A 14377-nucleotide genomic window follows, 5' to 3' on the forward strand; every position below is an offset into this window, starting at 1 on the left:
CACAGCATGGGGGGGATCTAAGTTCCCTGACCAGGGATTGAACTCATGTCCCCTGAACTGGAAGTGTGGAGCCTTAACCACTGGACCACCAGGGAAGTCCCCTCTTTTTTTCTTAGTCTAGCTAGAAGTTTGTCAATTTTGTTGATCTCAAAGAACTAACTTTTGGTTTTATTGATTTTCTCTATTGTCTTTCAATTCTCTTATTTATTTACACGCTAATCTTTATTAATTCCTTTCTTCTGTTAGCTCAGGGTTCAATTTGTTGTTCTTTTTCTAGTTCCTCAATATGTAGTGTTTGGTTGTTGACATTTTGTTTTTTGATTTGTTTAAAACTATAAATTTATCTTTTAGCACTGCTTTTGCTTTATCACCTGAGTTTTGGTATGTTGTGTTTTCACTTTTATTTGTCTCAAGTTATTTTCTAATTTCCCTTGTGATTTCTTCTTTGAGTTATTGGCTGTTCAGGAACTCTTGCACATTAACAATGTGAGAATAATTTGTACATCCAGTTTGGAAACAACTTGGCGCTACCTTGTGAAGGTGAAAATTTTCATAGCCAGCAATGCAGCAATTCCATTCCTTCTCTATGGGTCTTGCAATTTCTGTTTGAGAGCTGGATATCTTCAATGGAACAGCAAAACCTGAGGTATTAAGTATTTATGCTTGGGTAAGGGCATGTCTCTTCTTTTGTTAGCCTTTAGGGGTTTGAGTCAATTAAGTAAAGTGTTAAGCTGTATTTGGGTTCTGTTTTTGCTATGGATACTCTCAGTGAAATACAGGCTTCAAATTCCTCCTGCATTACCTTGTTTTTAGAATTCTTGAAGATCCAGCTTTTAAATTCATTTTCTCTAATTCCTTCTGTTTTTCAGTTTTTCCTTTTATTGGTTTCCTCTCTGATCTTTATTATCTCCTTTCTTCTGCATATTTTGGTTTTTCTTTTTCTTTTTCTAGTTTCCTACAGTAGAAGCTGAAGGTCATGGTTTTTGAGAACTTTCCTTATTCCAAATATAGGCATCTTAATGCTTTAAATTTCCAAATACTGCTTGAGGTGCAGCCCACAAATTTTAATCTGTATTTTCATTTTCATTGAGTTCAAAATACTTTTCAATTTCCCTATTGATTTCTGGTTTCACCCACAGTTCCTGAGAAGTGTGTTATTTAGTTACCAAATATTTGAAGATTTTCCAGATAGCTTTCTGTTATTCATTTATAATATAATTCCATTTTGGTCTAAAAACATACTTTGTATGACTTGAATTCTTTTAATTTTATTAGGATGTTTTCCTATCCCAGAATATAGTTGGTAAAGGTTTAATGTGTACGTGAGAAAAATGCATATTCTGCTGCTGTTAGGAGGAATGTTTAATTAATATCCATTAGATCCATAAAGTTGGTTAACAGTGTTGTTCAAGTCATTGACATCATCCTATATCATTAACTGGTTTTCTGCACATTCTACCAATTATTGAGAATGAGGTGTTGAAATATGTAACTATACTTACAGATTTATTTCTCCTTTAAGTATTCAAATTTTTATTAAATGTGTTTCAAAGCATTTAATTAAGTGTATAAATATTTATGATTGCTATGTCATATTGATGAATTGATTATTATTTTACAATTACTCTCTTTTTCACTAGTAACATTCTTTGCTTTGAAATCTACTCCGTATGAGTAGAAAAAAAGTTGTGATTTTGTGGCTTATATATGGCTTGTCTTTGTTATTTTATGAGTGGAAGTGATGCACTTTCCAGCCTCCTGAATTTTTGGGGGAGCCAAAGTCCCAAGGACAATTTTGAAAACATTAAGGGAATATCATTACTGGAATTCTTCTAGTTAAACACCATCAAGGAAGTTTTATCATTAACCTAGACATTGGCCAATAATTTTTGGAACACTGTATTCTCACTATCAGTATAATAATAATAAATAATAATAATGATAGATGTATCCATTGAATGCTTACTATATCCCTACTTCCATGTAAACAAATAACTTTACATGCATTTTCTAATTTAACTCCCAATAAACAGATAAAGAAGGTAATTTCTAAAAATTTTATGAAAGACTTAGAAAGGTAAGTAACTGTTCAAAGTCACATCATTTACTAAGTGGATAAACTTGTTTTTGAAAGTCAGATCTTAATTCTATTATATTGAATCCCATATTACGTTTTATAGTATTTCACAGTTTACTAGGGATCTTATTCATGTCACTTTTAGTACATGCAACAACTCTAGGAAAAAAGAAAGTATATGTTATTTTTACCTGTTTTTTATTTGTTTTGTTTTATTTTGCTTTAGAGATGAGATAATTGAAGCTCAGAGCGATTTTTTGACTAACCCAAAGTCTCACACTAACTACTGGGAAAACCAGATTTAAAATTTTAGTTTCCTGGATTCAAGCCCAGCACTTTTTCTACTAGATCAAGCTACCACTAAATCATAGGTAATAAAGGAAATTTGGTTTTATGTTAGTCATCTAACAATTACTGAAATAATTTAGAGCCAGTATACTGAACCATGCTATGTTCTAGGGTATGATTATATATTTTTTCATATTATGCTGTTGGTAATTAAATTGGACAACTGGCTCAGGGTTTTATTCCAGTTAAAGTCAGTACTATTTATTATTCATAAAGTAGTTTCAAAAATAGAATTTATGTGTTTTGTACTCACCTGGAAATGTAGTACAGCTTGAAATAGGAGCTTACCTAACAAAACAAATATTCTCACACAATGCTGGTAAAAGTGTATGGGCACCTACCACACTTATGTGGTGGATTTAGGAACCTGAGAGGTCATGCTATTTATCTACTTCACTGGCTTCAGTACATATATATTTAACAAAGAATCCTTTTAGGGATAAAATCACAGGTGAAATGTAATGAACAGAATAGATGAAAGAGGAGCTGTTCTGGTTAAATCATGGAAATGTTGCCTCAGTATGACTTGGATACCCCTTCAGTTCCCCAGAACACTAGCAGAACACTCATCTAGCTGAATCATGTATTTTTCCTCAAAGATATTAGAAATCTTAACTGATACTGGAAATGTTACTAAATTATAATATTTTGAAATTATTACTTAATTACTACGTTTTAATTTCAGGAAGCCAGTAGTTTCTAGGGAAGAGTTTGCTTAAAGATAAAAAGATTTCTAATTCCTTGTTATTCCAAGGATAATTCTATACATATAGTGGCTCATTAATATTTTTGTGTCAAATCTATTTGTTCTAAATAATACTATATGGCTTGACAAAACAGTTGCTAGAAACATTGCTAGATAATGTTTCCTTCAAAAATTTACTGTGTATAATCCTAACAGATTTAAGCAATCTTTCCTATCTGTTATCATGGAAAAACACGAATTTGGGATCCAGATCTAGAGAAAGAAATTTAATGTAATGAAACTCTGATTTCACAAATTTCCCTATGTAATCACCTTTGTAGAACTGATACACCACTTCCTGTCCCTCATTCAACTCCTAGCGATAACAGAAATATAGGACAGATAATTTTACCTAGAACTACATTAATTATTCTAACAAAGCTCTATCTAAATACTTTGTATGTAAAATTAGTAACACCCATTCCTTCATAGTGTGAAAGAATCCATACGCCGTTTTCTTTGGGTAATTTGAGCTGAGGAGGTGAAGAATTGAGCCTATTATTAGACTTCCCTGATGGGGTAGCACACCTTCTTAATGCTTAGACTATGATCCCCTGCATTATTCTACTTTCCATTCTTCTAGATCCAGAGGTCACAGGGCAGCCACTAGTATTTGCCACTTTTTCCAGGCTCTGTAATCTCTAATGTAAGACTCATGTACTGCTTATTTCCATTCTCTTATTGCTTCCCAGATACCCACGTCTTTCTCTTTTTAATCCTAAGCAGAATTTTTATTTTTCTGAATCAGGTGAGGACCAACTCTCCATCTGGTATTGCACAGTGTTTCCTAAGTGAAACCTTCAATGTCACTGATTTGCAGTGGATTTTGTTTTGTATTCATCAGCACATCACAGTATTGAGTAAAGTTGCAACTTTATTACTCACTACAGTGTTTGATTTCACTAATCTTTTTCTAATTAATAAAGACTCTGGATCTTTGAAATCCATATTAAGGTTTTAACTTCTCTGAAAGAACTCTAGATTTCAAATAGGATTTCTAATATGTAAGGAATACTAAAAAACCAAGCTCTGTGACAGGATCAGAAAAACATGTTTTGTACCGGTGCTAGCTCTACTGAAAAATTAATTATGCTGCAAATCAACTTTTAGAAAAAGTTTAAAAAATATCATTATACCTTAAATTTATGGAGAAACCACCACCAAAAGGAATCATGCAAAAGAGCAATAGAGGCTTCTGAGAGAAAATGAGTCTTCCAGGTTTTAAAAATTTTTCCCTATGGAAAAAAGACACATGGAGATCAAATTAATATATAAGACATGTTAATGTAAATGGGCTTTATAAAGAGTATGTATTTAATAGTTATAAACTACCACTGCTTAATAGAAATTTAATGTGAGCCATATATATATTTTCTAACCAACATTTAAAAAATTAAAAAGGTAAAAGGTGAAATTTTAGTGACATATTTTATTTAACCAAATATATTTAAAATATATTATTTTAATATATTATTAAATTGTTAATGAAATATTTTACATTCTTTTGGTTACTAGGTCTGAAATACAGTGTATATTTTATACTTATAGCACATCTCAGTTTGAACACTAAATTTTCATCATAAATACTAGATTGTAATTAGATTTTGTAAACTATATGATTGTAATTTTGTTTCAACCATAATTGAAAGTTGCTCAGTAACTGAATCAAGTATTAATTTTAAAATCTATATATAATTAAAATAAATAAAATTTAAAAATTCAGCTGGTCACAGATATAGAAAACAAACTTATGGTTACCAAAGGGGAAAGTAGGGGGAAGGGATAAATTATGAGTTTGGGATTAACAGATACACACTACTATATATAAAATAAACAACAAGGTCCTCCTGTATAGCATAGGGAAGTAATAACCTATAATGGAAAAGAACCTTAAAAAAATATATATACATATATATGTATAACTGAATCACTTTGCTGTACACCAGAAACTAACACAACATTGTAAAACAACTATACTTCAATTAAAAAAACAATTCACCTGAGTCACACTGGGCATATTTCATATGCTTAATAATCACATTTGGTTAGCAGTCATTGAAATGGCAGTGTAGGCTAGACTAGGAAAAGCAAAAATCTAAGACACATGCTACAATTACCCTTTTATGCTGAAGACAGGTGTAAACAATCATGGGATTCCAATGGGCCCCATTATAAGTCTAGACCCTATCTAAAGATAGTGTTCTCTCTAGGCAATTCGTTAAAATTGGCACATGAAGTTAATTTACCATGACTCCTAGAGACTCTAAGTCTTGGTTTAAATAGGTACACTCAATAGTCATTTCATCTTACTCACTAAAACTTTTTAAATGCCAGATTCAGTAGAGTTCAAGATTTCTTTTAATGAAATCCATAGGTATGAATTTCTGTTCCTCAAGTACAAGTCTACAAAAAAGATACTGTGCAAACTTTTATATCAAGGAGATTATTTATGCATTCTGTGGGGGCACTTCTCTTTCACAGGCCACTAAGTATAGAGTACATTGGTAACAGCTTTAACTTATTTAGTATTTCTTAATTATAAAAAGCATATGAGAAGTACATAAAGAAAAAAGTAGAAAATTAAAATACAGGAGAAAAATCTCAATATTTTTTGTTGAAATTATTTGCAAATTTCAAGCAAATGTGCTTTTTAGTGAAAACTCACTGCATGATTGCTTCTATTCTAAGCTTTGGCTATGTTTAGTATCACCAACATTCTTTTTCGGGAAAATTCCAAATTCTTTAAACTATATCAGTATTTAATCAAAACAACCAAAAATGGAAATTGGCCCCAAAACCCCAAACCCAGCTTAAGAAGTTAAATAGTACTTTCCTCCATCACCCTCTACCTTTTGTGATACTTTTTTGATTCAAGTAAATGCAAACACACCTTAAAACTTATACATTATCTGACTTGGAACTTTTTCTCCTAATATTGATTCTAGGTTGGATAAAACTACTTCTAATGTTTTCTTGAATTTCTGTTTGTGTATATCTGTATGTTTGTAGCTCAGCTTTCTCAAAATATAGGCCACTTCTACTCAATTCAATAAAATTTTTACTGAGCATCATCTGTAGCCAAGATTCTGTTCTGGGTGGTACAGGGGATAATTTACACCTTATCAAGAAACTTCAACTATGACTGTATGTGCAGGAATGTATTTCGATGGGGTTACATGAATCCAGTCAATTCCATGGATTCCCTCACTTTCAAGTATATAACAGTAACCCTTTAACCTTCTCCTTCCCAGTTTCAGATCCATAAAGTTCAGTCTCTTGGGATGTTATGGTAAGCATTTCTATGCAATAACCTTCCCTCTGATACTATTTTCCTACACTTATTTTCTCTCCACTTTAATGTCATCATCTATTTCAATGCCATTGCAGTGTGCATGCTCCACCATGCCAATTTAAATTCCTTTTTGAAATCAGGGAGGGGTATTAACAAAACACTGGTTATCTATGCCTAGATATACCATTGGTACACAAACTCAAAATATCCTAAACCCAGCTGCTTGTCATATCCTGTGAACCCCTTCCCCCAAACCCACATCTGTTTACACTCCTCACTTTCCTACTTCTTTCAATAATGCCAGTGTCCTCCAAGCTAACCACACAAAATATTTCTCATAGCTGTACTTCTATGCCTTGTTTACATGACTGACTTGTGATTTATGTTAGGTGTACATGCATCCGTAGTTAAAATATAGCCCCACTTTGGAACACAGAATGTGAGAGTTAAAAAAAAGATTATATTGTCTAGAACATTCATAAGACTATTTCAACAATAATCTGTATTAATTTCTTTTTACAACATAAAACCTTTTCCCTGAGGAAACTTTGGAAAATATAGTCAGAGGAAGCAACAAATATGCTCATGATACAGGCGTAACAAACTACCATCTACAAGTTTTCTCTAAAAAATTATGGAATCAGATGATCAAGAGGGCCAACTAAGCCTTCCCTCTCACCCAAATCCCATAAAATATAAAAGAGGATTGAAAAACATCTGTATTAGCATGGAAAATAAGAGAGAATGTCATTACTGAATCATTTTAGGTGGAGTTTTCAACTGAGGTGCTCTGTGGTTCCCTAACTAAGGGGCAAACAGGAGACCCAAGTCAGGTTGGAAAGATTATTTCTTGGAATACTGTCTCTTGAAGATGGAACACTAAAGTGATGCACTCTCTTTAACCTTGAAGAGAGTCAAAAATGCGGAGAAAATAATGGTTGGATCTGATTCACCCAAGTTTAATGGTTGATTATACTCCTTCTAATAGACTACAGAGGACTAGAGTAGCAGCGAAAACAGGGATTTTGTGTTGAGAAATAAAGAGCCACAGGAAGTCTGGGGGTGAGGGATGGGAAGAGGGCCTACTAGGGGCCAAGCCCATCTCAGAGCACTGTGTGAGAAGAATCTGCCTGGAGGTACAAGGAGCATTGTTCAAGTCCCCAGGAAACAGAAACCTTTTTAGGTGACTGCTTAATATTTAAGTGGGTGGGAAATCAATACCAGTAACCACTCAACGCTTGTCTTATCCCTGGCAATCAGTGTCCAATGATCTAGTTACCTTCCTAGGCTTGTAGTTTTTCATCAATTGGCTACTCTGCAGGGATATTTCTTAAAAATTTCCCAGTCACTTGGAGGTTTAAAAGGAAGGGTTGTGGGGAAGGGCTCTCATAAATTATTTTAGGATCAGAATGAGCAGGCTAACATATCCTGAGCTGATAGAGTAGAAAGAGGGAGGGGAAAACACCTGTTACAGTCACATGCCAAGCCAATGCACACTAGCAACATAAGAATCCTGAGGTAGTAACACAGAATCTATAATAAAAATAAAATAATGTTTACATACATCAAAGTTGTGGGCTTTTAAAATAAAAAGATAAATTCGTTCAGCATTCAAATGTCTGGGTAGTTGAGTAAGCTCATTTGTTCTGAATCCTGGGAAGTTGCAACCCTAGAGTGAGGGAAATATCACACAACAGGAATTACTTCCTTCTTTTCAGTCTAGTAGTCTCATATGACTACAGAAGACAGATAAATATTTAACTATCATTCATTAACAATTATTTTACATATTTTTACTAAGAATAAGTGAAATATATTTATCCCACCAAAGAAAAATCTTCATATTATCTGTTTTTATGAACTTAAGAGCCCTGGCATATTCATATGCCAAATCTAAAAGTAAAAACAATTACTTCAGAACTAGTATTGACATAACTCAAATTACCAAGAATTTTAGCTAGACTACACATAAAGAAATGGACTAGGCAGAAAAAGAAAGCTTCTGTATTTGTTTCCGACTCTCTCTCCTGGGGCCCCTATCTATATTTATAGCTATATCTATATTATTGTAAATATTCTTTCAGCCCCACATAATACTTTCGATATATAATCTCATAAAACAGAAATTTTAAATACCTCTATATCCTTCTTTGTCTCCATTTCATCTGAAAGCTGGAAAACATTTAAAATAAAATCTTTAAAATTCTAAATTTAAGAATTTTTATACTTTGTTCAGTTAACATGTGTGAGTGTGTGTGTGTGTGTGTGTGTGTGTGTGTGTGTGTGTGTGTGTATCTCTTACTGAGGCCTGGAATGCTGTTGCTGTATTACATGCTGGGAATACAAAGATATTCCTTGACTTCAAGTTAGTCAGAGGGCAAGAGGGGAATCAAATACACACACAAAACACAAAGAGACAAGGGCTATAATAGAAATATAAACAAAATACTTATTGCAGTTTGGGCTCACTGGGAAACAGACTGAAGTGGAATTTAGTGTTTGGAATGTTTACTGGGAGTGCCTTTGGGACCAATATCTATGGAAGGCAAGAGGAGAGGGAAGATGGAGAAGTCAGCTACAATGCAAATCTAGCAGCCTTGACCCTAAGCAGAGCTCTAGAACTGAAAGGACCTGCAGTAGTTGTTCTGCCCTGGCTTGAAACAGCCAGGCCTTTCTGTTTCCAACTTTATTAGTCGTTGTATGTGAGTGGCTCCAGAATGGTCATTTCCTTGGGAGAGGAAGCCCTCTCTGTGAGAGGCAATCCCTGAAAGGGCTGACAGCTGAAGGATGTGCCCTAACAACACTCTAAGCAGTTGGGGCAACAGGTCCTTCCTTGAAGGGGAATCTGGGAGGCACATCTTCATGTCCACCATGCTACTTTACACAGAGAACAAGAAGCCTTCTGTATAAATTAGTTTTTGATGATCTAGACATGTTAATATATTGCTTATTAGTTTCCATATACCAACCTCTTCCCAAAATACATAAGCTTACAGGCAAATTTTACACACATACACACATTACACACATACATATATTATTTAACAGATGACATACGAAGCCAATTTGAAAGGATGATTACAGATTGCTAAATGAAAGAGGATCACATTATTGGCATTTTTTAAAAAATGTGCAAAGGGACAAAAAAGAGAAGGAAGGTAAGATCAGTTATAAGAAAGAAGGCTGTGTGCTTGAGAGCTACAGATATAATTAGTCAATAAAGACAGTGTCAGATTTAGAAAGATGTTAATGTTAATCTCAAAGTCCTGGCTTTACTCTGCAGGAAGCAAAGAAACACTGGAAGTTTTCAAGGAACAGAGTAATAACACAAAACTAGTTCTTGGTCATACAACCTGGAAAAGATATCACAAAAATATAAATAATACATGTTAAAATCCTGATAAAAACCCAATAAAACATTTATTTAACAATAAAAATTATTATTAAAACTTTTGTTAGTATAATTCATCTAAAGGACATTTCAATAAATCCTAAAAAGTCATCTGATAAAATTCATTAGAATTTTTGAAATTCTTTTGAAAATTAATACAGAAATCACAATGAATAATGTAACTACCAGTGTTCCTGTGTTTCCACAACCTAGAATGGATTACTATTGACATTTCAGTATTTGCTTAAGACTATTTAAGATAAAATATGAAGTTTATATACAATAAAATATGAAATTTAGATCCCCTTTTACCATGATCTCTAGTTCTACCCGTGTGTTCCCGTACTTGAGATAGTCACTATCGTTTGTTTGGTTTGCATCCCCTCAATTCCATTTATATACACACACACACACACACACACACACACACACATAGCGAGACAGAGAGAGAGAGAGACTTTTAGTATGTTTTCAAATTCTGAAGGAATGATATATTATTTGGTTACTTGCTTTTTTTCACTGAATATTATTTTTTGACAATCTACCCAAGTTGGTATTTATGGAACCTGTTAACTTCCAGACAGCTTTTCTACCAACCTACCTATTCCCTATGCAAAATATAAATAAAATCAACAAAAGTTCACAAGCAACTTTTGCCAAACGTCAAGAACGAATGATATCCCTATAGTCAACAAACTATCTATAGGCTAAAGAGATAAAACTAAGTAACTTATTTTCTGAAGTCTGTATAATTTTGATACCAAAAGCTAAAAAGATAATCATATCTTATCAAACACAGATGTAAAACCCAAATAGCAAACCAATCCAGTAATGCATTAAAAAATATATCCTAATACAAGAATGGTTCAACTTCTGAAAAGCTGTTAATAATGTAATCTGCCACATTCGCAGATGAAAGGCTTAAAGTAGCTTTTGCTATCATCACAGTGGATTATTTTCCTCTCCATTTCAACCAATGAAGATTTTTTTAGTTTTTGTGCACAGTGATATCTATAGTCAAATCTAATCTATATTTAATCTACATCTATATCCACACCCAAATATCTTTAATAAACTTGGAATAAATGTAAATTTCTTTAACCTGAAAAAAACAGCTATCTAAGCATTTAAAGTTGTACCTAACAGCACAGTACTAGCTTTCTTTTGAGTCAATGACAATAGGAGAAACTGTTAACATTGTTTAATAATATACCTATACCAATAATAATTTCCAATATATAATTTCCCATATACCAATAATAATTTCCAACAATAACCCATTTAATAACATAATGGAAAAATAATCTCATGGACATTAGTAATAAAAATGTAAGATACCTAGGAATAAATTTAACAGGGAATGTGTAGAACTTATATGGAGAAAACCACACATTTTCATATGAGTATATGTGGAATCTAAAAAACAACAACAAAAAAATGAACAAGCCAAACCAAACAAAAAATTAACACAGATAAAGAGAACAGAGAAGTTACCAGAGGGGAAGGGTAGTGGGGAGGGCTAAATGTGTAAAGGAGAGCAACTGTGTGGTGACAGACGGAATCTGTATTTTGGTGGTGAGCATGGTGTAGGGTATACAGAAGTAGAAATATAATGTTGTACGCATGAAACTTACATAATGTTATAAACCAATGTTACCTCAATAAAAATAAATTTTAAAAAAGCACAAAATTTACTGATAGACCTAAAATAAGATCCTTATGCTTTACTTCCTTACACAAAAAAACACTGGAGTTAAACACAAAAAATAAATCTGTAAGAATGATACAAGAGAATGCAGCAGAATATATGTATGGTCTTGTAATGAAGAAAACTTTCTTAATATTATGACACTAAAGGCAGAGAATTTCAATAAAAATTATAAATTCATGAAAATATAAAATTCTATATAGTGAAAAGATACTTTTGGGTTAAAAGGCAACAAAGAAAGTAATATAAGTATGTATAACATGTTACTGAGAAGGGTTAATAGTTTTAAAGCATAAACAGCTCTTAGAAATAAAAGAACAGGTAAAAATAGCCAAAGTTCATAAATAGGCAATTCAAAATAATAGAAACACAAAAGCTAATAAGAACCTCAAAATCAACTTCATTAGTGAAAAATGTATGCAATTGATGACATTTATACTTATCAATTTGCAAACATTAAAAAATGTAATATTAAATGCTGACAAGGGGATGGGTAAGGGATCACTCACAAACTCTATTGTTACGAACATAAATTGGTGCCACCTTTCTAGAAAACAATTTGGCATTATGTATCAAAACACTTAGATTTCCACATTTTTCCCATTGGTTCCACTTCTGAAATCTATCTTAAGAAAATAATCATGTATAAGCGTAATTTTTGGCTCCAAATATGTTCACAGCACCTTTGTAAATAATAATGAATAATGAAAACTAATCTAAATGTCCAACGAAAGGGTTATGACATTAGTTTATTTTTAAAATGATGTAGAAGGATATTTTATGATGAAAATTCTATAAAACATTTAATGAATTAGAAATAGAGATTTAATAAATGAATTTTAAAAATTTAAAAGAAAAACAAAAATGACAATAGTGAGATATATGCAATTTATTTATAAATGATAAAATTAGGATGCTTGCCTTTTTAGTGCTTATCTCTTTAATTTCTAAAATGACTACCTTAGTCATAATCAGGAAAAAAAAACATAAAAACCAATTTTGAAATTTTAAAAAACAATTAAGGAGGTGGATGGAAGAGTGGTGGCACTTAAAGTCTTTACAGCTTTAATTTTAGAATGTATTTTTGAAAAGGACTAAGTTTCTCAAGGTAAGTCAAAATCCTATTATAATTCTAATCAAACCCTCAAAGAGATTTTTTTTAAAAATTAACAAAGGGGCTTCCTAGGTGGTGCAGTGGTTGAGAATCCGCCTGCCAATGCAGAGGACATGGGTTCGATCCCTGCTCCAGGAAGATCCCACATGCCACGGAGCAACTAAGCCTGTGCGCCAAAAAAAAAAAAAAAAAAAAAAAAATTAACAAAGTAATTTTATAGGCAACAAAAAAATTGATTTTTTTTTTCCTGAAGGAAAAGACTGATATGGGACCTGCATCCTTTAGTGTAAGATGTTATAAATTTTTAAATAACCAGAGGATGAAATATAAGTCTTCAAATAACCTGTAGTACTGTGAAAATGTCAACATTCATACTGAGTGTGTAAAGGAAAAAAATGAGTCCAACTATTTTAAAAACACAGGGATAGATAGATGATAAAAGACTAAAAGGAAATTTTTTAATGTTATCAGTGCTTATCTATGAAATTACAGCGATTATATTTTCTGTGAAAATGTAATTTTTCAAGGAAGATGAAAAAAGATACTATACCATTATCTTCTTTTGCTTATGGTACTTTCTTAGAAATGCCTTATATCGTTCCAATTTTCCATGAGAACCTTTAAAAAAATGAGAATTCAAATCATACAATATATAAATATCCTTTAAAACAGAAGAAATTTAAATACTTTAAGCAAATTATATATAAAACTATTCAATGAGATCAACTAGCTATTTTGATAAGCATAATGCTAGACACACGCAGCCTTAGTTGGATAATTATATCTCCTGTTTACTTTTGCTCTTTAGAAATGTCACATTCCAACTAATATGTCTTTTTTTTTTTTTTTTGCAAGTTAAGTTTTCTTTGGGGCAAAATGAGGACTAAAGCCTGGGAGACAGTATCCCAAATAGCTCTGAGAAATTGCTCCAAAGAGGCAGTGGGGAAGGTCAGTATATATGTGATTTTGGTGAAGGGGGAGTACATGCATCGAGCACATATTTTTCAGCAGAAGGTTTCCGCTAGTCACGAGGAGCAGTCATCACCGTGAAGGACTGTAGTGTTTTTCTAGATATGAGGGGATACAAGAATTGGGCTCATAAAATCGGCTCCTGAAAACATCTAACTATCCGAAGACCTGTTCTGCCAGATTTTCCCAGAGCACAGAGTGCCTCATATCAGCTCTCCACCCTGAACACCTTTCAGGGCCAACTAATATGTCTTTAGTACACGGTCACCTTAAATTCAATATAGTATAGTAATTTGGAACATGGCCCAGTGAAAGACTAAGGGGGACTTTGATGTCAGATAACCTAGACTTGAGTCTAAGCTCCAATCTTTACATATTAAAGACAACAAATACATAAAAAATTATTTTTTAAAAGTGTACATGTATGCTCTTTCACATGGCTATATATACGTAGCTTGTATAATTTCAAAAATATTTTTAATAATTAAAATTAAAAATTCAATAAGAAAATTGTATCAGTAGTGAATTTAATAGAGTTGTATTTAAACACATTCTCAGATTTTGAAAACTCAAGGTCCAAAAAAGGATATTAAATAGCTAAATAATATAACTATTATATTTATTTAATACACACAAAATACTTTATAAGTACAACCAATATCATTCTTAAGACTTATATAAGACAAGTTTGCCCATTAAATAAAGAATAAGATAAGAATCACCATTAGTATCT

At 32.4% G+C, this 14377-nt stretch overlaps 1 protein-coding gene across 1 annotated transcript in view; it reads right to left on the minus strand.

Annotated features, from left to right (window-relative positions):
* Positions 1-14377, minus strand: part of FAM227B (family with sequence similarity 227 member B) — a 170638-nt gene that overhangs the window by 153090 nt on the left and 3171 nt on the right. Inside the window, exons 3-6 of the mRNA XM_057722719.1 lie at positions 13226-13293; positions 8599-8634; positions 8027-8131; positions 4307-4405 (exon numbers count right to left, since the gene is read on the minus strand). Of these exons, the coding sequence (XP_057578702.1) occupies positions 4307-4405; positions 8027-8131; positions 8599-8634; positions 13226-13293 (308 nt within the window). The remainder of the gene's footprint in view (positions 1-4306; positions 4406-8026; positions 8132-8598; positions 8635-13225; positions 13294-14377) is intronic.

Source organism: Hippopotamus amphibius, chromosome 2, assembly GCF_030028045.1.
Source record: "Hippopotamus amphibius kiboko isolate mHipAmp2 chromosome 2, mHipAmp2.hap2, whole genome shotgun sequence".
In the NCBI taxonomy this organism is placed as follows: Eukaryota; Metazoa; Chordata; class Mammalia; order Artiodactyla; family Hippopotamidae; genus Hippopotamus; species Hippopotamus amphibius.